A 26,553-nucleotide genomic window follows, 5' to 3' on the forward strand; every position below is an offset into this window, starting at 1 on the left:
TTGCCGAGTGAAAAATAGAAAGTAACTCATTGAAGATCCAGTATTGTGCGCTGTGCACTTCGCCATCTTTCTTTTGCACGCTTCCCGCTTGCTTACATCATCCTTTTTAATAAAGAGAGTTGCCTCCCTCTAACCGTTAAACTAAAATACATAAATTGATCGGCTGCGGGCACAATAAGTATGGGAGGCGTATACTGCATCCCCCGATGCGCCAATAAAAATGTGTGCACCTATTTACTGATCCAGACGTGTTTGGGAGGCTTTATGAATTATCTAAGTACCAGGCGATATCTAATCAATTCCTCGTTTAATAAACGACTTTTTTTTGTCTAATTTTCAAGTTATGAGGGCTGGCTGAAAAATTCCTACCTGTGAAAGACCGAACAAATTCGATTGTTTCTATTTATTATTTTACATAGTCGCCTTCGGGGTGTACACACTTTTGCCAACGACGTTGCAAGGCCTGTATTTCCGGTCACAGCATGGTCTGGTACGAAGACAATAATAACACAACAGTTGTAGTTCTAATGTCTATGATTTATTCAATGATGAATCCCCGATTGTACGTGACAAGGAGTAGGGTCGCCTGTCCAACCTCGTGGGTTTTCTCCGGGTCCTCCGGTATCCTCCCACTGCTAAAGACCCCTATGCGCAAGCGAATTATTGAAATAAATTAAACCATATGTTAGTCCCGAAATTACCTAGTTTATGTCGAGTGGACGTTAAACCCATCTCTCTCTCTCTCTCTCTCTCTCTTTATTCAATGATACTACTTATTGATGGAAAAGTTTGTTTCACACCCAATTGATCTATCCGTTTCTCTCTCTCTCTCTCTTTATTCAATGATACTACTTATTGATGGAAAAGTTTGTTTCACACCCAATTGATCTATCCGTTTCAGGCTTAGTGTTTATTTTGGGTAATTGTGCCTAAGATTATATTAACTTTATATCATACCATTTGCCAATGCCCAGTCTATAGCTTTTAATCTGATATCTTCAAGTTCTTCCTCAGATACATCTCTAGTTACACAGGAGGCCATCTTTAATTAACTTCTAATGGAGGCAGACCACACCCACGAATTGTAGTTCGTCTATTTATAGCAATTCTCTCTCTCTCTCTTTTCTCCCCTTTTGCATGCCCATTTGTGTTGATTTTTTAGTCTAGAATGGATGAAGAGGGTTTGAATTAACATTTTCTGCCAGGTTTTGGTAAATGTTCATGATTTTGAGGCGGAAGGATAAGAGGGTTATCAGGTTAGCTACGGCGATATGTTCGGCAACTAGTTACATGTTTTTAGTATGCTTCTTCAAGTTTGTGTATCTCCAAATTTTGGTGGTCAACCTCATACAAATTTTAGTGCAAAGACATGACCATTTGTTCCTCTGTCTGTAGTGGAAAGCATCCAGCCCAACGAAAATTTGGGGAAAAGTTGGAGGTGGGCAAAGAGGCCAGAATTAACATTGAAGTCAATGGGGAAATTAATGGTGGTCTGCCTCCTATATGAAAACAACCTGACAGTGGATGAAAGGCCTAAATTTGATGATATGATCTCCAAATTGTCAGAAAATGTGATATATGGCATTTTGATAGTAAAAAATGTGAAATGGTAAAATTTCAAAAATATTTGACAAATTTGGGAGGGGAAATTTTGATTTTAGTCAAAATTTTGTGATTTTCAGTGTTTATTTACTTTTCAAAATTAGTGGAAAATATTTTAATGTATGATTTTTACTTTTTCTGCATTATAATTGTTAGACGGGAAGAAAGTATCATAATTTCACTCAATTTTGCCTAAAAATCATGATAAATTGTCTGAAATTCTTCAGATTACCCCCAATATTGCTGTCAAAATTTTAATTATTCATCTGTTGTAAAATGAACCAAAATGTCTTGCATGTCTTTATTTTCATTGTTAAATAACTTGGCAAGGATCCATGTGTTTGTCAGATATTGAAAAAGTATTCATGTGTTTGTCAAAAATTTAAAAATTAAGAAATTTAGTCTAATTATGTTCTGCTTAGGTGTGTTAGAATTTTCAAAACATGAGTGAACTGCATTTTGCTGCTGTTTTCCTCAGGCTTAACACAATTTTAATCTTTCAAAACCTGAAATTGTTGCATTTCCCTTCTCGAGAAAGTAAAATCTATGTGTTTGCAGGGAAATTTCTCTGTCTTCATTTCGTTTAGACTGGCTCACCCTCCCCACCCCACCCCTTTTCTTGAAGATGATATTTGGATATTCAATTGAACATTTGTTGACTCCAAATTAGCAGTAATCTGATTTTGTGCTTGAATTGTAACCGAGCATTTTATTTGACACAAACAAATAGTTACATATAAGATTTCAAGGATTTCTAAGACTTTTTGTTTATGGTCAAACATGTAATCCTATGACATTTCTTCCAAATGAGTCCACACCCCAAAATGGATATGTTGTAGATGTGTTTTTTGCAGCTTAATGTTTTACATTTTGAATGTAAATCTATTATTTGTGGTGATCTTTGAAAATGTGGCACTTACAGGGCAATAAAATATTAATTAATAGTCTTTTCATACCCCTTTTATGCTTTGAATTATGTCAGAACTCCCTTTTTCCATCTCATTTTGTCAGGACATTGATGTAAAGATTAAAACAACTTGCTTCCACATAATATTTACACTATGTAATTTCAAGGATACCTCTGATTGTTAAAGTATTTTAAAAACTGAAATATTCCCATTTTTAAAAAAAAAAATAGTGCTTTGCGACCTTTTTATTAGAGTGGCTGGTTGTCACCTAAATACAGCATTTATTTTACATTTATCAATCCATATTTTAATAAATAATTCATACTTCTTATAACAAACTGTGTTTATATGTATGTATATAAGCCAGGGATAGAAGAACATGGCTTTTAGCCATATTCCATCAACAGTATTACTTATGTGGACACAAGTGGGATTTGTTACCACACCAACATTTTTAGGGGGTGGGCTTACAGGTTTCACTATAGTTCCTTACAGTTACCTTCAATGCAACAAATTTGCAGCTTGTCTTCCTGTATACCGGCCAAGGTTTCTAGAAATAAATGCTTTTCATCTCAGACTTTCCCAGAAATAGGGAAATATTAGCATTTTGAGGTATACAAAGTGTCAAAAATGGACCATTTTGTAGAAAAAGGTAAAAGAAAGTCAATTTTTGAAAAATATTCCAATATTTTGAATATTTTTGATGTGACTTGTCTGAAACTCTTTAAATCTTTTCGCAGAACTCACATTTTGATAAAATTAAGAAAGAATCTTCAATTCTAGAACAAAAGGCCCATGGACCTGAGCTGCAATCCGGTATACAAAACACTACATAACTTTAAAGGGTCACCATTTCTGCAGTAATTATTTTTTTCTGATTCTGTATTATAATAATGTTGCAAAAATAAATGTGAAGCTATAAAGAAAAGAATTTTGATGATATATGAACTTATAAAACCATATAGAGGGATCTCCGTGGGATTTATCTCCCCTTGATAATAGGTGGCGCACGACAGATTGCGGGCCTGTCCTGTGGTAGCATGGCGGACTCGAAGTACGGAGGCTGGGATCTTTTGTCCTTGAAGAAAGAGCTGAAGCTAAGAGGTGCACGCCTTTCTGGCAGAAAGAAGGAATTAATTGAAAGGTTTGTGTTATTGCCGATACGCCAAGATCGGGTGGTTTTGACGTTGTGACTTTCGTTCAGGGAAGAAACCATTATGGCTACTGTTTGTTGTTGTGTCGTCTGCTAGCCTAGGCCATTAATTAATAATCTTTTATAATGGTCAGGTCATGCTGCTGATAAAACTGTGTTAATTTTGACATCCCAGAAATAAAAAAAATGGGAATAACTTTCCATAGGTATGATAATGAATAATATTTATCATGACGGGGATCAGCTCAAGCGCTCAATATTGCGATCTAGGCTAGGCCTAAGTAGTTATAATTGTAGTACTGTAGGCTAGGGCCTATAGTATTATTGCTATATAGGCTTAGGCCTAGTCGGTAGTCCGAGTCGCATATTTTTTAAATTATCATAATTATGAACGAAAATAAGACTCACTGCAATGCAGATTTGTACATATTAAGAATATTATTCCATATATCCCAGAAATAGGGAAATTCATCACTCATTATATCACATCAAATTCAGTGATCAAATCCTATGGTTAAAAGACTTTGAACTATATTAATATAGCATAGGTCTATTTGATTTAATTTTCATAACAGGGATGTCATCAAGAGCTGATTACTGTCTGGATAAGTTAATTACTGTCTAATAATTTAGATAAAAGTTCAGGCCTAAAAAAAGACCTGCAATAGGCAGATTTAGTTCTTGCATAATGTATGTTTAATTGGCTTTAAAATTATATTTTAAAATATAAATAATTCAGTAAAAAGTATGATCATGTACTGGTATATAGAAAAGTTGTCGCAAAATTTCTAGTAGCTGGCTCAATTCCGATTATCACAACAAAAAACAAACAATTATTAAGGTATCAGTGACAGTACCAAAATTTCCAACATTAACAAATGGGTGTGGCAGTTTCAAAGTTTTAAAAATTTTATATAATATAACGATAAGCAAACAACCCTATGACCACATGGTTAAAATATGTAAATGGCACAACGTGATGTTATGGATCGAATCCTGTTGGGTTGGACGTGCCAATTGCTTTTATTTTATTTTCTTGTATGCAAATGTACAACAATCAATATTTTACATTTTCATTAAATAGAAAAATGGCTTTTTAGTGACCGCTCAATTCCAATTATCACATGTCATGTTTTCATAATATTCCCTAGGTCTAACTAACCAGTCTTTTTAGGGGATGCAGTTTGTTATAGTTTACATTCTAAATATAGAAATGTTATTTACTTTAAATCTATTTCAGACTAGAAGCTTATGATCGGAATAAAGATTTTGGAAATGAAAAATTAGAAAATGAGTATTATATGACCACACCATCTCTTGAAAATTATAAAGATGTCAACAGCGGAACAAAATTTATTAAAGTAAAACTTCAAGCTGTAGAGTCCTTTCTAGAACCACTAAATAAACAAATTAATGATGATGTGATACACATTTATAAAAACAGATTTTTAAAGTATATCCGCATAGCACATAGTGATGATGTATTTTTTCGATCCGAATGTAGAGCTGAAATGAAAAAAAGTGTCTCCTATAATATTGATTTGTCAATTGATAAAGATGGGTGCGTTACAGAAAGCCAATGCGAATGTGCTGCAGGAATGGGACCAACTGCCCACTGTAAACACATTTGTGTTCTTTTGTATGCATTATATAGATTTTCTGAAACTTTTGAGTTGATAGTAGAAGAGACTTGCACACAAAAACTACAAACCTTCCATAAAAGTAAACAGTATTATGGAAGCCCCATCAAGGCTCAAAACCAACCCCTTGCTCAATCAAATCTGAATGTTAATTTCGAACCTAGACCAGACAAATACATAAACCGTTTGGGATACCCAGATTATTTTCGAAGTAATTGGGTAAGCCACCCAGCAATAAATCAGTATCCCATTTCTCAAAGTTTTTCACCAGCTAATCCCGTAGCATTAGATGTTGATCATGATTATTTACAAAAACAACTTAGTGAAAAATGGTTGGGAGGACATGAAAATTTCTAACATAACACAGTTCGAAATCGATAATATTGAAAAAAATACACGAGGACAGTCTAGTAACCCAGATTGGTTCAGAATCAGGAATTATAGATTACATTCCTCAAATTTTGGTAAAATCTGCAAAGCTACAGAAAGGACAGACTTGAGCAACCTAGCACAATCCCTTGTCAAACCTTTTCAAAGCATATTTGCTCCAGCTGTTGTCCATGGACGCAAATATGAATCAACTGCCATAAAGCTTTATGAATCCCTAACAGGAAACAAACCTTATCAATGTGGAATTTTTGTATCATCAAAATATCCCTTTTTAGCATCGTCTCCTGATGCCCTTCTAGGCAATGATACTGTCATTGAAGTTAAATGCCCGTATTCCGTAAGAGATAAACTTGCTTCAAGTGAGACTGTTCCTTATATTAAATTAAATGAAAAGTCAACTCTGGAATTGTCACAAACGCATGATTATTATTTTCAAGTGCAGGGACAAATGCTTTGTACTGCACGGAATGAGTGTCAGTTAATTGTTTACACATTTAAGGGCATTGAAATTATAACTATTGAAAGAAATCAGGATTTCATTAATGATATGGTTGTTAAACTATCCGATTACTATTGTAAATATTTTAAAAGAGCTATACTGGATCATTTCTTTTATAAAGATTATAAGAAGTACTCATTTTAATCTAATTATGTAAAATATAATTTATTCTATATACAATATAAAATTGTTAGTACATATTTATAATTTTAATATATCACTATCAATAATTAACATTGTCAGTAAGTTTTTTTGCTTTTCAATACATGTATACAGTATAATTATAAAGATATTGCCTAAATCTGCCTATTGCAGGTCTTTCTTTAGGCCTTAAATGTTATCTAATTTATTAATTAGACATTTATCAACATGACAAGATCATAATCTACTTCCAATGCCATCCGATGGCTCTGATTTTAAATAAATTAGAACGCTTTGGCCATTTAATGATTAATGAAGAAGCAAGGCAAAGTCTGACAAAACCAGTACAGTGACTACGATAATAAACAATCAATTCACACATCTTGTCAAAACTACAAACACTGATAACTTCACTTAGAATAAAGTAATTTGAATGGAATTTTCAATATATTCATTTTGTATTGTCCATGTTTAAACTATTTGTATTATTATATCAAGAACCACCAGCTATTTATCTAAATCTTACATAATGTATCTTTAATCAAATGTATTTAATTGACTGAATTTAATATGTTTACTTTCATACTAATTATTATTAAGGAAAAGAACAAAATATATTTCATTTAACCTGTACTATATTGATTACAGTTATTTTGGTCACAATACATACAAATTTGTTTTTAATGTTTCAATATTCATATTTACTATTTATTAAAGGTAGTGATCGAGTATTTAAGTATATGTATACTGTATATATAGATGTACATTTTAAAATAATCAAACAATTCACATTTACTATAACATGTACTATAACTTAAATTTGTATATAATACAGAATGATATTTATTTATGATTATTATATATTGTGAGTATTATATTCATATCTTAAAATTAAAGAGAGACATTAACTCATTATATAAAAATCTTGAAATTTGTTTGTATTTTGTATGCCTTCAAATATTATGCGTCTTTAGAAATAATACACTTACGGAAGTTGCAAAGCATGAAGCAAATATAGATAATATCACTTGCAAGCTTAGTTTCCGTACTATTAAGTGGTGACTTTAGGATTTTGAATGTTTTTGCTAGTCCTATAATACGCTCAATATGGACACGTTTACTGGAAATTTTTCTGTCGTTTATTACAGTTTTGCCACTCATCCTATTTTTCTTACAAAAAAATGTGGGTATGTTAATTCGTATGTCACGTGTAGCAAACAAATCTTGAACATTGAAACCTTTATCAGCCATTATTGAATCTTTACGATTGCACATATACATTAAATTGCTGCGCTCAACTATTTGACGATCACTGGCAGACCCCCCATATGCTGGCGACACATAAGAGATATATCCCCCAGGTGTACAACCTACTAAAACTTTAACTGTATTCCTATTTTTATATGTACTGTATGTTGACTGTTGAGCAATTGGAGGTCTTGGCTTTTTAATAGGACACTCTGTACCATCTACAATAATTCTTGTGGAGGGAAATTTAAGTTTAAAATCAGATGGGCAAAAATAATTCACTAAATCTCTTTTAGGCCAACTACAAACCTCCTTCCATTGTCTCGACATAAAATTTACCCACGTAACCCAGATATTTGTAACACTGGTTTCCGATATGTCAAACAATCTGCTTAGTTCAAAGTTGGTTTTGTATTGCCTTAATTTTACAAGTGTTAACATAAATTGATTTTCAATACTTAACAATTCAACTTGATTATATAAATAATTTAAATGGAATGCTGCTTCTCCTAAACTGTTCAATACAAAACAAAAATCTTCATAATTCGCAAGCCCTGTATAAAATAACATTGCAGCATCATCAAACATAAAACAACTGGCATACAAAATAGACTGTCGGGGCGTCTGGATAGATGAACATTCAAATGTCTTAAGAAAATCAATTTGATCATTTTCTGTAGCAATAGTAGTAGTTTCATTTTCAGCAGTTACTTCGACTTCGTTGACAAATTCATCAATATCTATCTTCATTTCATTTGTTGTTATCTTCGCATGTCTTGCAAACAAACTTTTGCTTCTACTTTCACTATTGCATTTTTTTCCTTAACTCCAAAAGAAAACACTGGGAACAGCAACAGGTTTGATCTGCTTTCGTAGAGGCTTTGTACCTGTAAAAATAATAACAAGATATTTTACTTTCAGAACACACACTTGCTCAATATAATAGAAATGAAGGAAAAATCTGTATGAATTGCCCTATTTTTTTTTATATGCCTACATTTATGGTCCCTTTCGAAATTGGCATGTATCGGAATGTAACCTCATGGATTATTGCCCCTGATTGAACGCTAAATTCATGGACTATGAAATAAAATGGGGGTTTAACATCCTACTGTTCTGCTACGGCTGGACTTATTACGACGGGCATACGCCATACAATGCACTATGAGGAATTTTTTACCAGACAGCACCGCTACAGCTTATGAAGAATTAAAAACACTATAATTATAGAAACATAGTATTTATATTGGAACATAGAAATGAAATAGGATTTATCGTCTCAATGACTAGGAAGTTTTAGAAGCCAAACCTATTTTATCTTGTGAAAAAATCATTTTAATTGAGTAAGATATAGACACTTTTTGGTATTTCCAAAGTATAACTGAAAGCGGGTCAATGGGTATAGAAGCTGTAATCAAAACAATAGTCCAATGTATCTTTAACCGTTTATTGTTCCTTTCTTACAACTCTATAGGATGTCCTTACCATAATAAACATTAGAACCGTTAAACCATTATAATACAATACTGACTATATAGGTGATAGGCCTACTACTGGCGGACGTTACACTCACCATGTTCTTTACTGATTTACCGTACTATACTAAACGCAAAAGTCTAAACACTCGTCTTCAACTGCCGTTACAATTCAGAAAACCATTACCCTTATATATCTTGCATAAACGGAGCCGAGAAATAACGGTTTTAGAACAATCAGCGACTAGTTCCTGCTCTAACTTTTTAACAAGCACATGTTTACATTGCCGCCATAACAGGAAATGAGACCACGACTTAAAACTATGGACACAGACCACACTAATGGTCTCAGACAACTTATTAACTTGCCTTATACATCATGTGTACAAAATATAAAAAGCATTGTTGCCACATCTTACATGCATAATCATTTGATAACAGTGAACAAAGGTGTAAATAATTTACTTGCCCTGCTTCGTCTCCGTGATATAATCACTTGGAAGGAAGTGCGAGTGACATACAACGCTTGTTGATGTTGGTTGCCACACACGGAACCTTGCAGTGCTGCTGTTCCTCTTTATAGCAGTCAGCCATAATTTTCGTAGTTGTTGATCTTTAGGGAAAATCACACCACCACGGTTCGAACACCCAGGAACACAACAACAGGTAGACGGCATAATATACACTTCGTTAATTAAAAAGTAAGCGTACGTAAATAAGCATCATAATGTAGGCTAAACGACGTCTGGGACCCTAGTACGTCGCGACACCTAGCGAGGGGAGATAACTGACGGAGATCCCTCATTCATGCATTTTTATGATTTAAACAAAAGAATTAAACCCACATAGTATTTAATTTGATTTCATCACATATTTGAGAATTAAATGTCAGAAAAAGAGAAGAAAAAAAAGCATTTCAAGAATAATATAGCGCCATATTCATTTAGTACCAATAAATATTCAAAGGTCTGAATTAAAGAGCACATAAAATGACCATACAAAATTGCGTGTATTTACAGCTAGTGTTTACTATATACACTATACAACAGTTTCACATTATTCTGATTAAAATTATCCGTTACATTGCTGTGTTATGTGTCAGATTACAAGTTTTCGATTACAATTACCTTAATCCGGTTTATTGGTGTTTGACGTCAAAGGGACTACACATACGGTATACACTAATCATTACCTCACCTAAAAATAAACAAACACGTTAATAAGGCAGACGATTTGAAACGAGCGGAATTGTTATAACTTATAGATTACAAACTTGTGACTGGAAAACTTTACAGTGAATTTTAAAATATCGTATGTATTATCTTTGTATTATTGCGAGTTGTGGAAATACCAGCAAGATAATGAAACATATAGAGACTTTTCTCTATACACAGCAGTATCTGGCCAATTTGTATAATTATTACGCTTCAATTAAAGATACATTATGGGAGATTAGATAACGAGTTGGCAGTTCTCACTATAATAGTTAAAAACTAGATAATGTAAAGGCAATTTGCTGAAAATTTCATTCAAATTGATCCACTATGCGACCCAAGAATTAAACGATTGAAATTTCCGCCTAGCCTTGATCATCATTACTAAAGTCGGTACGACAAAAATCATAGTCTCGATTATCCATTTCATGATTAAATTATGAATGAAATTCGAACAGCAAATCGGAACCTAATCCTATAAACATCGTAGGCTAGGGTTGACATGGAGAGTTGAATATAGTCCGGTATCTGAAGGGGGGAATCGCCACCCGAGCTGTGAATTTATGAGACCACGTTTTTCTAAACTAATGAATACATATTCCTAACCTTTCGTATAAAATACGTATATCAAAAGTTAACATAGAATGAATCAAGCTCCACTGGAATTCAACTTATTAAGTTTCTGTACTTTCGTAACTTTAGCCAGTCCGATAAACCTTTCTTTTATTTAATTCAGATTTTCTTATTCTACTGTATGGAGAAAGTGTAATATACGTGTAAAACACTAATGTATGAAACATAGTAGACCATTTTCATTTGTATTTGTTTTAAATTATACACCTGTGATTGGAAATATGCCATGCGAATAACAATTTCTCACCCATTAGAAGCATATTATCATATATGTATTCTTGGCTTACTCCAATTGTTTGTGATCATGGAGACACGGGGAATATGGCCACGACGACTGTCTTGATTATGGCATTTATAAGACAAATTCTAAATAGGACTTAAAAAATTAAAGCACCCTTAATAAGCTATGCTAATTTGTCTCGATCATTTCATATAAGATAATATTATTCTGTGGTTAAAGTAACGGTGCGTCATTTGTATTTTCTCGCTAAAATATCAAATTTCCCACAGCTTAATCCACGTTAAGTTAATTATTTAACATTTAATTGTTTTATATTATTATGGTAGAGGGGGAGGGGGGATTTAAGGAGTCGTTGAGGCGTTAACCTGCCGTGTAGATGGTAATTAAGGAATTAAGGGGGTTTAGGGTCAGGTCTGTCACTTTTGTCTTGCGGTCGTAGTTTCCATCCCTGGTGTGAGTGTATGAGGGTTGGAGATAGGGTCGCCTTCTCAACACGTTTCCTCCCACGGACTTGTTTGCGATATCACCCTCGGTGGAAGCGAATGTTTAACACCATGCACAACGACATAATATACATTCGGCCACTGTGTCGTCACTGGGGTTTGGGGGGATTCAATCTGTTTTACACAGTACTACGAAAGTATCTCTGTAAAAGATGACTGCCTTCAACACATGACGTCATATCACGCGGCCTCAATCATTGGCTCAAATGCACGTGCATTGTTTACATAAAACGTTACTGATTCGAGTAGAATGGCGCCGTTTACTCATTTTAATAGTAAAATTTTACGCTAAAATAGGAAATAATTTTTACCTATTAAAATACTTCAAACGTCTTTATTTAATTTTCTAATACATAAAAAATATATTTTAGAGTTTAATTTGTCGGAAGAAAAAAGTTAATATTTGTTGCGCATTAAGTCGCATCATATCATCCTTATCAGTGATTGTCGCGGCCTAGCGAATATTCACTGCGGATCAGTGGGGGGGGGGGGGTTAAGAGTGTTTTCGATATTTGAGCAAATCGGGTTTTTTTAGGGGAGGTTTCAATTAATTGTGAATGAATTTGAATTAAAATGCTGCAAGTGTATATAATAAACACTGGCAATAATTACATATATTTTTATTATGGTCATTTTATGTGCTATTTAAAGTACACGTATTACTATTGGAGTATTAGTTTATTCTCTAAATAAATAATATCATAATCAAACATTTTTCTATAATAAACAGAATCGTTACATTACCTTTTGATTCAAGTTAAACGTCATAAATTGTTCAATGTTAAAATGCCTTCCTTGGAAACTGAAAGATCTTACTAAGCGAGACTGCTATAGTGCGAGACCGCATGTCAGTCAATTTGATTGACAGTTCGATATACGGCCTTGAAATTATGTATAGTAGTTGTATATTACTTTTCATAAGATAAGTGATATTTGAGTGCGTGTTTTACATATATTAAGAATATTATACTACGTTCTCCAGAATAAGGAAATTCGTCGCCTAATATCACATATAGAATCCAATCGGCCTCGCTATGCAGTAATTCTTTTTCTGGTATTTGAAATATTTTAAAGTATTTCTTTGAACTAATTTTCACAATGGGACTTATCTGTAAATATTTCAAAAACTAAAATCGTGATTTTTAGAAATGGTGGGAAAATTGACGAAAAAGAAAACTGGTCATTCTATAATGAATATCTTGAAGTTATGACTCATTTAACTACTTAGGAGTATTGTTGAATTTTGATGGTAAATTTATAAAAACGCAAAAAAAACAAAACGTATCTGACCAGGACAGAAAAGCACTATTTTTCGTTTTAAAAGTATGTAATGAAAACTATTTTAACCCCGTAACAAAATTGCCAGTTTTCGACACCTACGTGAGGAGTATTTTATGGTATGGTTCGGAAGTTTGGGGCTTTCATAAAGCTGAGGATGTTGAAAAGGTACATCTGAATTTTTGCAAAAGACTTCTTCAAACACGAAATAGTACCAGTACCGTTATGATATACTATGAATTGGGTAGATATCCACTTTCTATCTTAAGAAAAATTCGAATATTCAAATATTGGTTAAAGTTAATTAACACCGACATTATAATTCCTAGACGATGTTACAATATGTGCATAAACAATGATAACTGGATAGATAATGTTAAAAAATAATTAGTTAGGCTTGGATTAGGAAATATTTGGAAAAATAATGGTCTTGAAAATCCTAAACGCACATTGTCTGTAATAAAACTTCGTTTAATTGACATCTTTAAACAAGAATGCCATGAAAAAATCATTGAATCATCAAAATGTCAAATATACAAATATATTGTAGATAAGTTTACACTCCAGTTCTATCCAACTAAATCGATAAATAAGAAATGTATACGTGAAATAACAAGAATAAGACTTTCTAGCCACAATTTAGATATCGAGAAAGGCAGGTATGTTATGAAAGATAGATTATGTATTTTGTGCAATAAACAAGATGTTGAGGACGAGTTTGATTTTATTATTATTTGTCCCAGATACGAAGACCTGCGAAATAAATTTATAAAGCAATATTATAGTAAAAACCCAAGTGTCTATAAACTAATACAACTATAACACTATAGGGTTATTTTAGGTCTTATAAGAAAAGTGTTGTATTTAATATAGAAATCTCTACCTACATGATGTGTGACGAAAACTAGGGTAATGAAGTAGCTTGCATTACTCTGCAACTATCTTAGACTAACTCACAGACATTTACGTCAGTATCCATTTCTGGAAAGTAGGGTACTATCGTCCAGTCATCTCGTGCACGGATTAGTCTAATTAAATAGAATAATGTTGACGTTAAACGGTGCCTATATGAAACACTTACCAATAAATGGTAATTGTCCCGCCCTAATAGATGACGCATTACATTTTTATACGCCCACATTTTCATGTGGACGTATATTTTCGTCGCCCCTGTCCGTCCGTATCTCTGGACGTCCGTCAGTCCGTCCACAATTGTGTGTGGACTCTCTACAGGTCACAATTCTTATCCGATTTTGACGAAACTTGAAATATAGGTTTATCCCCAACAGATCTCGGCTGCTTTCGATATTGGCATGTATCGGATCGAAACTTCATGGATTATGGCCCCTGATTGTACGAAAAATCACGTTTTTAGCTTGTGGCCCCTATAGAGGTCACAATTTTGAACCGATTTTGATGAAACTTGACATGCATGTTGACAACCCAAGTATCATGGTTCCTGTCGAGATTTGCGCTCATCGGAACGTAACTTCCTGAATTATGGCCCCTGATTATACGAAAAATCGCCTCTTTTAGCTTGTGGTCCCTTTGAAGGTCACAGTTATTATCTGATTTTAAAAATCGTTTGAATATATCACCGTAACACCATAATAAAGGTTGAGTTCAAATTTCCTGAAAATCAAACCAAAATTGTATTGTATTGCAATTTCGAAATTTGGTCAGAGAACTCCCATGCAAAGCAATGGCGGCCTCCTCGTGAGTTTGCTCACGGATCTCCCACAATGCAACAGCGAGACGCCATTTTTTTGGAATGGGTGATTCATGTATTAGAAACCTTGATTGCTAAAAGGAAGAGTGGAAATCACGCCTTTGTATTACAAGAGTTTGGAACAAAGGGGAATAAATCCTACTTGTTACATTTATTTATTAAAGTAAATGACTTTTATCAATTGTATAAATATAAGATATATGAGCTATAAATGAACATTATTGTAAAGACTATTTAATATATCTATTCATTGTAATTTGTATTATGTAAGTATTAATTATAAATATTTGTTGAATAAAGTTTATGTAATTTATTATTGAATTTGTTATTCTTTTGATTTACGTGCTTAGACTGAGACGAGCCCGAATAGCGTTGAAGGGGGAAACGCAACAGAATACTTAAAATATAGCGTTCAGGAATTTAATAGCATCGTCACAACTAAAATTAAATCAGAATGGAAAATTGAGTTGGCCAGAGCAAATACCTTTAGATTCAATTTAAACAACGACCTGGTTGTAAAGACGGAGATTAATCACCCATCGCGCAAAATTTGTGGGTTAATCACAAGATTAAGAACTAAGGATTTAATTACCGACCATAAATTTAAAGCAGTGAAGTGCGAATGTGGCGACAATTTGACCGTTAATCATGTCATCATTGCATGCAATAAATTGGAAACGAAAAGACTCCCTGTACGAAGTTTAATGGAAAATGCCAAACTTCAATATACCATCCAACATGTACCTACCCCCCCCCCCCCCCGGAATATGTCATATAAAATTTATGATGTTATCTCAAAATTCATAGAAGAATCGGGAATTAACTGTTAAGTTAGTTGCGTTAAAAGAGCTCTAGTCAATGAAAGATAACTGGTTGGTAGATCAGGTTGGCCCTTAAGCCACCTGGATGCTTTAATAATATCAGAATAGATTACCGTTAAGATAGGGAACTACATATATAGTTACAAGGAAGGAATTATTGTTGTAGGACAGTATGGCGGTTCAGTCTACTGCATGATTTAATATAATAATATACAAGGGAAAAATAATGACAAAATAAAGGAATAGGGGCCTACACAACCATTATTAACAATGACAGTGCACATCAATCAATTTAATTTAACCTGTGTTTAAAAATTAATTTATTCCTATAAATGGTTCAATTTGTCTTTGTTGCTGCTGGCTCTTCTTTTTCTTTTCAGATAACTTTTTATCTGTGGAGAGCCGTACGCAAGGAAAACTCTAATGGAATGCCTACAACTTTTAAACTTTTAAGTCTTGAACTCTTAATTAATTTTTAACAATATGGAACTTATTGGACGAACACTTTTAATATGTAAATAATCTACGGGTCCAGCTATGTGGTTTTCACTGCGAGCACTTTGCTTTTCCACATAAAGCCAGCGGAATCTTTTTCCCCACGGGGTTTTTTTCTATCCGCTCTGATGACGCCAAACATCAGTCAGTTGGACCTCCTGTTTTAACTTTATTATGACAAAGGGAGAAGATGACCCGCCCTTTCTTCTCACGACAGCGAGTTTATAAGTGTGCTTTAAGGATCTTTTGGTATCCGGGGACATTTTTTTTTAATTTGTGTTTTTAACAATTTTCAGGTGTAAATAATTTAATTAAATCAACCTGTCCATAATATACATTCATTGTATTGAACGTTAAATCTGTAATAAACAACAACAACAACAGTTTTCAGCATTTGATATCGATATCGGATGATACATATCAAGTTTACAATGGATACGTGTATTTTTTGTTCAGCTACCGTGCGTCCAAGGCAGAAAGGAATTCAATGCGAACAGTGTGGTTTTTAAATTTACTTACCATGTAATCTATTACATTAAACATTAAACATTAAAGTATTTATTAGCGCCTAAACACCAAATGAATTGTTCCAAAGGCGCGTGTTTGATTAAGAGATCAACCAATTATCCAAAGTGTAATTGGAACAAATAAGTTTTGAGTCTTTGTTTGAACATGTCAATTGATTTAGAGTTCTTCGGGTTGCTATTAGATGAGACTGAATTCCATAATTTAGGTGAAGAGAATTGGAAGGATCGTCTACTCATTTGAAGGTTGGATTTTCGGATGACAAGAAGATTTTGTATCTTCTGAACGGAGAGATGGACAATAATGTGGCTTTGAAATTAATTCTCTTATGTAATCTGGGGCCAAACCGTGTAATGCTTTGTAAGTCAACAGAGTGATGTGGTCTCGTTTCTTCGTGATAGCGATGCGCCTCGCGGCAGCGTTTTGACCGTGTTGAAGCCTTTGGATTCGATGGTCAGGAATTCCGTATAATACTGCATTATGATAGTCAAGTTTAGATATTACAAGAGACTGGACAAGAAGTTTGAGGTTATCCAAAGAGAGATATTGTTTGATTTTACTCAGTTGGTGTATTTTATAAAATGAAGATGATGATACAGCAGATATTTGAGGTTGAAATGACCGGTTTTTATCTAAGACTATTCCTATGTTCTTTACTTTAACAGATGACTCAATCTGTTCACCACCATTTGTTATGCTGCAGTCTCTGATTTGTTGGAGCTTCTGTCTTGTACCTGCGAACATCACCTCTGTTTTATCAGGATTAAGCTTATGAGAGTGGAAGGTCATCCAGTTGTGGATTTCCTTTAAACAGAGCTCGATGTTTGTCATGGATGCCTGCTGTGTGACGGGGCGATAGCTGATATATAGCTGAATGTCGTCGGCGAATATGTGAATGTTTAATCCATACTTGAGTGCTATCTTGTTCAGAGGTTTGGTGAATATAATAAACAGTACAGGACCCAAGACTGAACCTTATGGTACTCCACAAAGCAAGGTCCTGTCTGTTGAGTAACTACCATTGATGAGCACTTTCTGCTTTCTGTTGGTTAAGTATGATTTGAACCAATTAAATACTGTTCCTCTTAAACATATTTCGCTCCAAAGTGTATTGAGGAGGTCAGCTGTGCCCAAGGTATCGAACGCTGCCGACAGGTCTAAGAGTACCAGAACATTGGCTTTCCCATCCATCTCATTATATATGTATTTACACTTATATATGTATGTGTTTGTCATTTTAACTGTGTATATACACCCATTTTGTTCCTTTGTTTTAATACTATGTATGTATATTATCTAGGGAGAGGGATTTTACATAGGCTAAGCCTGTTCCCTAATCCCATTCAGACATCCTGAATAAAAATGTGGTTTATAAAAAAAAACGAATCATGCACTCCAACGAATCGAATAGACAATTTCCTTGCCAGGCCCTCCGTCCTAAACTACTGACAAGGGGAAACCACGCTTGAAAATTGTGGTGAACATTCTCGAACACCACCGGGGTTGAACCCCAGACCCTCTGCGGCTCCCGAAGTTGCGTATCAAGCAGTGGGACGATGAGCTCTATCGATTTACCATGTTCTCTGTCCATCTCTTGCAAAGTATGGGCTTATCTTGCATGGCAACAGCTTGTTAGGCTTTCGCCTTCGGTAAAAGAATATTGTTATTATTAAGATTATTCTTTTTCTTTATCGGGGGAACGCAGTGCTCAGCAACTATAAGCAATAGAGGTGTGGAGTTTGATTTTCCTCTGGGAAAATGGGTGGTGGTTAGTGCTTAAATGTAAAACGAAATTTTTATGTTTGAAATTGTTTGATTCTTTCAGTTAAATAATAGTAAGATACGATTTTATTTGTGACCTGAAATAAATTCTTTTTTTTTACACTCTGTTATTCATGGAGGGTTGTAGCTGGTAAAAGAGGTACATGTATTATCAATGTTCATAAAGAATATTGAGGAGGTATTTTTTGTATTAATATATTCAACAGCAGGAGATGAACTTATATAAGCTCTGGCTTGTTTTCGGATCCAATAAATAGGTATCTTTAGATTATGTAAAACTGATTAAATAAATACTGTTAAAAGAAAATAAACCAGCGTCGCTATCTGATATCTAGACTTACATTCATGCAAATTTTATAATGTCAATATTATGACCAATATTTAACTTACATAAAAAGCCTAAACAGACTATATCCTGCTTGGAAGTAGAACGAAACATTATACACATTTTAGCCATTGAGCCTACTTTCGGGTATTATGCCTCTTGAAAACACACCAATACAACTGGATTTGAATGAATATGATAATGTTTTCAATATTAAATCAGGGCTTAGAAACAGACACCCATTCAAATGATGTACAAAAATGTTTACCTTGAAATTTCAGTGTGCATACATACATTTTTAAAATACCGGTAGCACATTTGAAATTGGCAAAATGTTGAGACTATTTATTAAAGGAGCTAAGTCTCTAACTCAATATTCTCCATAATATTCGAAATTAAAAACACAAATTATGTTACCGTGAAAATGTGGGATCCTAATATCCAATATTTAAGAGTCGAGTACCATATCGTTTCAGGCGCAATACCCATGAACAAAGAAGAACATACCCTAAATTACAATGCGGCAGTAAATAGTATAAATGGCTGATTCACAAATGATAAAATAAAAAATAAACAAAAACAACCCATAAAACGTGAAGAATGAGCTAATTAGGCGTAAACGATTGTCGTTGAGTTTGGACTGTTCGCGTATTTCGCCGAACATAAGTAATTACATTTTGTTAAAAAAAAAACTGAATATAAATCATATTATATACATACACATTACAGTAATATGTGTTTTTACAACCATAAAATAGAGTCATATATACGCCCTTTAAGGTCTGAATTTTTATAGAGAATTTCTTTAGAATTGTAACTGCATTTTCCTACATAGTTAATGAAGTTAATAAAAACTTATATTTTTTTTATTCTTATACACGTATACGGTATATCTAATAATGTTATAAGCAAACAGTTTTTCTTACAATCTAACCAGCGTCTGCCAGGCAGGATACGCCCACATTTTGCAACAGATGGATAGAGAACAAGCTAAAAACAAACGTGATTTTTTGTACAATCAGGGGCAAAAATCCAGAAAGTTATGGCCTGAAATGTGCAAATATCAAAAGGGACTGAGATCTTTGGGATATAAAAATATGTTTTAAGTTTCATCAAAATCGGATAAAAATTGTGACCTCTAGAGGGTCCACAACCTTCGTATTACACACTTTTACACAATTTGCATACAAAGAGCGGCCATTTTGTCGGGCAGTTTCATTTCGATTTTCCCGAAATACGACTTAATCTTTATTATGGTGGAATGGTGATGTATTTAAACGGTTTTTAAAATCGGAAAAAAATTGTGACCTCTAGAGAATCCGCAAGCTAAAGATGCGATTTTTCGAACAATCAGGGGCCATAATCTAGAAAGTTAAGTTCGGGTATCCGCGAATATCAAAAGGAACCAAGATCTTAGTGTGTAATGGTGATATATTCACACGTTTTTTTAAATCGGATAAAAATTGTGACCTCTAGGGGTCCACAAGCTAAAAACGCGATTTTTCGTACAATCAGGAGCCATAATTCAGGAAGTTATGGTCCGATATGCGTGAATATCAAAAGGAACCGAGATCTGTGGGTTATAAAAATGCATTTCAAGTTTCATCAAAATCAGATGAAAATTGTGACCTCCAGAGGGTCCACAACCCTGATACGCAATATTTTGACACTATTTGCGAACGAGGGGCGGCAATTTTGTCCGTCAGTTTCGGTCCGATTTTTATGAAATTCGAACTCAACCATCCTTAGGGTGTAACGGTGATATATTCGCACGTTTTTTTTAAATCGGATAAAAATTGTGACCTCTATGGGGTCCACAAGCTAAAAACGCGATTTTTCGTACAATCAGGAGCCATAATTCAGGAAGTTATGGTCCGATATGCGTGAATATCGAAAGGAACCAATATCGTTGGGTTATAAACATGTATTGCAAGTTTCATTGAAATCGGATCATTATTGTGACCTCTTAGAGAGTCCACAACCTTGATTTACTAGATGTTTACACTATTTGCGTACTAGGGGCGGCCATTTTGTCCAACAGTTTTGGCCCGATTTTCATGAAATTCGAAGTCAACAAACATTACGGTGTAACGGTGATATATTCGAAAGTTTTTTTATAAATCGAATAATAATTGTGACCTCTAGAGGGACCACATATTTAAAACGCCCACGTGACCATTTTGGTGCGGGACTTATCGACTAAACACCGATTTGTTTAGACAACAGAGTAAAAATAACCCACGCACGTGTGTTTTATGTAAACACGCCATGTCGCTGACACTCGCGTAAAAGCGATATATAATATGTGCTATGGGTAATATTTCAATAAATTTTTTACCATTGTAAACTGTCTTTAGAGTTTCAATCTGTTTATCTTTCAAAACAAGGTTAGATACTCCTAAATTTGTTTTCGCAAACGAAACCGCCTCTGTGAAATTATGTTTCATGGGCACCGCCATATTGAATAATTACAGGACTATTTTGTGATTCGGCTTTGATTAGTTTGACATCTTTCATACACACAGCGGCTAAATAAACATATTTAATTTCATTCAATATGACAATAGAAGAGAAATAAATACTTTTAAAAATTTCTAAAAGCATACTCAGTGTTTTCGACTAAAATCATCGATGTAGGAATTAAAATGTCGGTTAATTAGCTTAGGGCCTATTCTCAGCCGGAGCTAGCTGTAGATAGGCAGCCTAAGTTTGGGATGCTTGTTACCTAGATATAATTTTTGTGGGGCACATTCATTTCTATGGAGTACCATTTGAAACACATGCATATTTTCTAATCAATCATTCAGCTGGACCTTTCCACATTCAATAATGGACTATTAGTGTACAATCTAAGATTAAACAATGTGTTGAGTATGCATGAATATTGAATAACATTAATAATAAAATATTTTACTGTAAACTTTAACTGCCAGTAGATCTTTATGCTTCTTGGCACAGCGTTTCAAGGGGTGAATTAAGAAGTAATACAAATGCTAACAATGTGTATTCATTATAAAAAAAATTGCTGAAAACCAAAAGCAGTTTCAAGGAAATTGTGATGCAGTATTTACAATATTCCATACAGACCCGAAACATTTAATCCAAATGATGTTTATGATGGTACTCCATACAAAAAGTCTGAAAGTAGTCCTTTGAAAAAAATGGAGGATATTTGAAAAATAAAAGTTTAATTATATGGACGTGGTGTGCTAAAACAAAGATAGTTTTCAAAATTTGAAGTCTTGATTGTTGTAGTGTATATATTCAGGTATCTCTGTGAGACTTTGTGATTTCCCATGTTGAGTTGTTTACCCTGTAGCTGCGCAGTGCTGAATGGTATATTTGCTTCATATTTTCCAAAGTTACAAATTCCAAAGTCATTTTTTTTTTATTTTCATCCATTTTTTATTGTTCAGTATCATCCCAGGCACGTTTAGACACCAAAATAAAGGCACTAAAGGTGTTGTGAATGTTTTTTTGAGGCCTCCCTATTTCAGGTGTTGTGAGAATTTTTGTCACTTTACCTTGCCCTTAATGCGAGATCAAGCCTTCTATTAAAGATGTGGTCCGATATGCGCGAATATCGAAAGGAACCGAGATCTGAGGGTTATAAACATATATTTCAAGTTTAAAAGAAAGAGAGAGAAATGGAGTTTAACGTCCACTCGACACAAACTAGGTCATTTCAGGACTAACATATGGTTTAATTTTATTTCAATAATTCGCTTGCGCGTAGGGGTCTTTATCAGTGGGAGGAAACCGGAGGACCCGGGGAAAACCCACGAGGTTGGACAGCCGACCCTACTCCTTGTCACGTACAACCGGGGATTCGAAACCACGCCAGTTGACTCAATGACAGGCCGTATGATACAGCACGCACGTGCTAACCATTCGGCCATCCAACCCCCCTTCAAGTTTAAGACTAAAAACGCGACCATAAACACATATATATAGCCAATAAGCAGACCGGTGGATTAGGCAGACAAAAACCGGTCTGCCTAATATTTTAACTGATGAATTCATGCTAAAAAGTGAGAAATCACATTTCTGTAGTTGGAATAGATTTTAGTTGCCTCTCACAGTAATTTTGGGTATCTGGATTTAAAGAAAGAAAATTGATAAAATTTAATTTTTACTCTTAAGTTTTGACCTGCGTATATTTATTTATCTATTATTATGGGCATTAGGCAGACAGGCTTTAACCCTAAACACTTTTCTAAAAACATATGAATGTCTATATTTTTATTTTATTTTTTCATTCAGGAAACATTTTTTTATTAATTTCGAAAATAATATTTTGTCATTTTGTTACTGTCAAAATTCTCGTTTCGACGTGAGAGGTCATTAATATTAAAACATTCACGAGTATGTTACGTCAACGTCTCAATGACGTCAATGTTTCGTTGACGTAAACGGCAGGTGTCAACCAAAGCCGTGTACAGATAGAGTTGCGACAACTCTGTGAAGCCAGAAATTCCATATGACGTCATGAAAATATGACGGCAAGTGTACAAAGACGCCATCTTGGGTCCCAAGTAATTGTACCTACTCGCTATCTATTTTATGTTCTATCATACTGTTGTATCAAAGTTGCCTGCCCCGACAGGGATGTGGATAGATATGTCATAGAATTCCGCGAAAAAGAGTCTATAGGAGATAAAACATACATTATTTAAACGAAAAGTATAGCTAAACTTACTATTATTGTTATTATACAACACAAAGCGTACATTATTGTTATATAGCCTAATTAATAAGAAAATGAAATGAAAGATACATCAGATAAAAGCGCTATTAAATATTTTAACATGCATACGCTTTTAAAAATCAGACTTTTGTGCAGGCGGGTAAAGTGAAAAATAAAAATATAAATAATAATTTGGGAGATAAAACCATTTTGCCTTCTAGCCGGAAATATAAGCGCCGGAAATTCTATGATTTTATGGCCTGGAGCCATTCCGGATTGTGTGTCATTAATTGTATTATCAATCTTTCGAAAATTAAAATTCGTTTAAATTGGCTGATGGATAAAACATTTAAAATTAGTGTAACTTAAATTCAGTGTAATTTAAATAAAAGGTGTCTAGCGCCACTCTGCTCTATGCGCGACATGTGTTTGTGGCATATGTTTCATCAATGTCATGTGATACGAGATATCGCTCCCCGAAACTTTCTGTTTGTTTGAGGTAAGACGTTATCACTCCCCGCCTATGTGTAAATAATAATATTAATTTGTCGAATATATAAACCGCACAAATTTAACACACAAACACAGGTTATTCCACAGGTAGACAGACGTTGAAGGGGCCCAGTGAAGGGGACGCAGTTAGTTTTGAGTTTGTCCGACTCCTTTGGGCATTAGCGCCCCATTTCCAATGAAAAGAATGAAGTTGTTCTGATGCTCAACCAGTATCAAAGATATAGTGTCTGAAATTTGTTACAAATTGCCTCGAGCATGTTCCACACATCTCAACATTTATCGGCTTTTTGTTCAATCTATAAAAGCATACATTTCTACAAAATGTTTTGTTTAGTCAAGTGAAACAAGAAAATTCAAAGGTTAAAAGGAAAACCTACGTACGACTCTATGAAATAAGATATTTTAATAATATGATTCTACTGAAAGGTACATACATGTATATGCAATGTAGATGATTAATATCTACATTCATGTTAAACCAACTGTGTCTATATATTTTTTAAGTGTTACGTCGAGCTGACTAAAGTATATGAATTGAATTATTGTCATAAAAACATCTATGAGTGTGTACCCAGAATTTTTTTACATCAAGTCTATTGCATCCAGGTATTTTAAGCATGTTAATAATGTATTCATTTAAGAGAAACTATGTCATTTCGCGATGAACATATCGTACAATTCATATTCATTTGACGATCGACCTCCTATTTACAAGACTATGGATTATCCTAACTACAGTGTAAACATGGTTTAGAGACTCTATCTGAACTACAGGGTACATCATGTTTTAGAGACTATAGACAGGGTAGATTATGGATTATAGACTCTATCTGAACTACAGGGTACATCTAACTAAAGGGTACACCATGGTTTTGAACCCAATATTGAATTCAGTAACCGTAAAAACTTTATTACAAGCAATATCCACAATTTTGGTTTCTATTTTGACTGTCGTTTTATATTTACACCATCTGGACCATTCACAAAGAGTTGGTTTTATTTTAAATAGAACCCAACAACCACCAAACCCATATATACGACATATTACAAGCTATACCCACCGAAAAAAAAAGACGATGAATTAAAATTCAACCATTTTGCCGGCTACTTTGAATTTCTACCTCCAAGAATTCTCTAAATTTATTTTGAAGATTATCGCTGCCCCTTTATTACCAAATTAATGTTTTGTTTTCTTTTTCTTTTTAAGTGGTATTATATTATCAAATTTGGCAGTCATTTAGAAAGAAATGCGCGCCACCAAATGAAATGGTGTGTGTCACGTTCGATTTTTTAGCACATTTCGCTTGCATAACCACTCTGTGTTTGAGGAATTTAAAAAGAAATTATTTATCCTTCCACCACTGAAAGACACCGATTACGAGATATCGCTCTCCGATAATTCCTGAAGAACGTCAAATTATATTATGTTAATCATGTCATTTTGCCATAGCCGATTTTGAGTATGATTTTGTCTGACATATTTCTCATTGAACCAAACTGCATTGATTTCTTTTGCAATTTGTTTAGGATAAATTGTAGCCCGTAAAACGTTATACCAAGAAAAAAATAAAACGTTTTGTTAAGTAAAGCTATATGACGCCATGACGTCATAGTTTGTATGGCGTCATAGTTGGGACCCAAAATGGCGCCTGTAAATGAGTTGTCGTAACTTTCCCTTTACAGGACCAAAGCCGTATAGATAAAGTTGCGACAACATTACTGTGAAGCCAGAAATTTCATATGACGTCTTGAAAATATGACATCAAGTCTACAAAGACGCCATCTTGGGTCCCAAGTATTTGTACCTACTCACTTTCTATTTTATGTCCTATCATACTGTTGTGTCGAAGTTGACTGCACCCGTCAGGGATGTAAATGGATATCTCATAGAATTCCGCGAAAAAGAGATAAAATATACATTTTTTAAACGAAAAGTATAGCTGAACAAACTGTTATTATTATTATTATTATTATTATACAACAAAAAGCGCACATTATTGTTATAAGAATATAGTCCAATTCATAAGAAAATAAAATGAAAGATCAACCAGATAAAAGCGCTATTAAATATATTTAACTTGCATACGCTTTTAAAAATCAGATTTTTTGTGAAGGCGGGTAAAGTGAAAAATTAAAATTTAAATTATATAGTAATTTGGGAGATAAAACCTTTTTGCCTTCTAGCCGGCAAAACAAATGCCTGAAATTCCATGATTTTTTGGTGTGGAGCCATTCCGGATTCGGTCATCGATCATTAATTGTATCATCAATTTTTCGAAAATAGAAATTTCTTTAAACTGACTAGATAAAACATTTAAAATCAGTGTAACTTAAAATCAGCGTAATTTAAATCAAAGGTGTCTAGCGTAACATGTGTTTCGGGCATATGTTTCATCAGTGACATGTGAGACGAGATATCGCTCTACGCAACTTCCTGGTGTCTTTTGAGTAAATGATAATATTTATCTAATATATAAACCTCACAAATTTAACAGATATAAATAATGTACATGTTATTCCACAGGTAGACATACATTAAAGAGGCCCAAGGAAGGAGACGCAGTTGCTTTAGAGTTTGTCCGACACCTTTGGGTATTTGCGCCCCATTTCCAATGAAATAATCATGTTGTTCTGATGCTCAACTAGTATCAAATATATACTCTTCAAAAAAAGTAGGGGATATTCAGAAACAATACAAAACTTCGGAAATGCACTGCTGTTTTTATTAGAGGTAACCAGTGTATGTTAATA

The 26,553-nt window shown here is 34.0% G+C and overlaps 2 protein-coding genes across 8 annotated transcripts in view; both read right to left on the reverse strand.

Annotated features, from left to right (window-relative positions):
* The window catches only part of LOC126829412 (glutathione synthetase), an 80,111-nt gene that overhangs the window by 40,866 nt on the left and 12,692 nt on the right, over positions 1 to 26,553 (reverse strand). For 2 of the 7 annotated variants that reach the window (XM_056102660.1, XM_050559304.2), the window contains exons 1-3: positions 12,392 to 12,438; positions 10,184 to 10,253; positions 958 to 1,163 (exon numbers count right to left, since the gene is read on the reverse strand). Coding sequence is in view for 3 of the 7 variants with exons in the window: in XM_050559304.2 (XP_050415261.1) it covers positions 958 to 1,042 (85 nt within the window). In the remaining 4 variants the exon portion in view is untranslated. Of the gene's footprint in view, positions 1 to 957; positions 1,164 to 10,183; positions 10,254 to 12,391; positions 12,439 to 19,019; positions 19,096 to 26,553 lie in introns of those variants that run through there. The other 5 variants (XM_050559305.2, XM_050559303.2, XM_050559308.2 and 2 more) reach the window with 5 other exon arrangements.
* On the reverse strand, positions 6,324 to 9,386 carry LOC126829417 (uncharacterized). Its single transcript, XM_050559318.2, has 2 exons — positions 9,155 to 9,386; positions 6,324 to 8,468 (listed from the first exon to the last, which is right to left on the reverse strand). The coding sequence occupies exon 2, from the start codon at positions 8,329 to 8,331 to the stop codon at positions 7,294 to 7,296; it is 1,038 nt and encodes a 345-aa protein (XP_050415275.1). The 5' UTR covers positions 8,332 to 8,468; positions 9,155 to 9,386; the 3' UTR covers positions 6,324 to 7,293.

Source organism: Patella vulgata, chromosome 8, assembly GCF_932274485.2.
Source record: "Patella vulgata chromosome 8, xgPatVulg1.2, whole genome shotgun sequence".
In the NCBI taxonomy this organism is placed as follows: domain Eukaryota; kingdom Metazoa; phylum Mollusca; class Gastropoda; family Patellidae; genus Patella; species Patella vulgata.

Coding starts and splice junctions, on each gene's coding strand:
- LOC126829417 (XM_050559318.2), bottom strand. CDS start 8,331: ATGAAGATAGATATTGATGAATTTGTCAACGAAGTCGAAGTAACTGCT.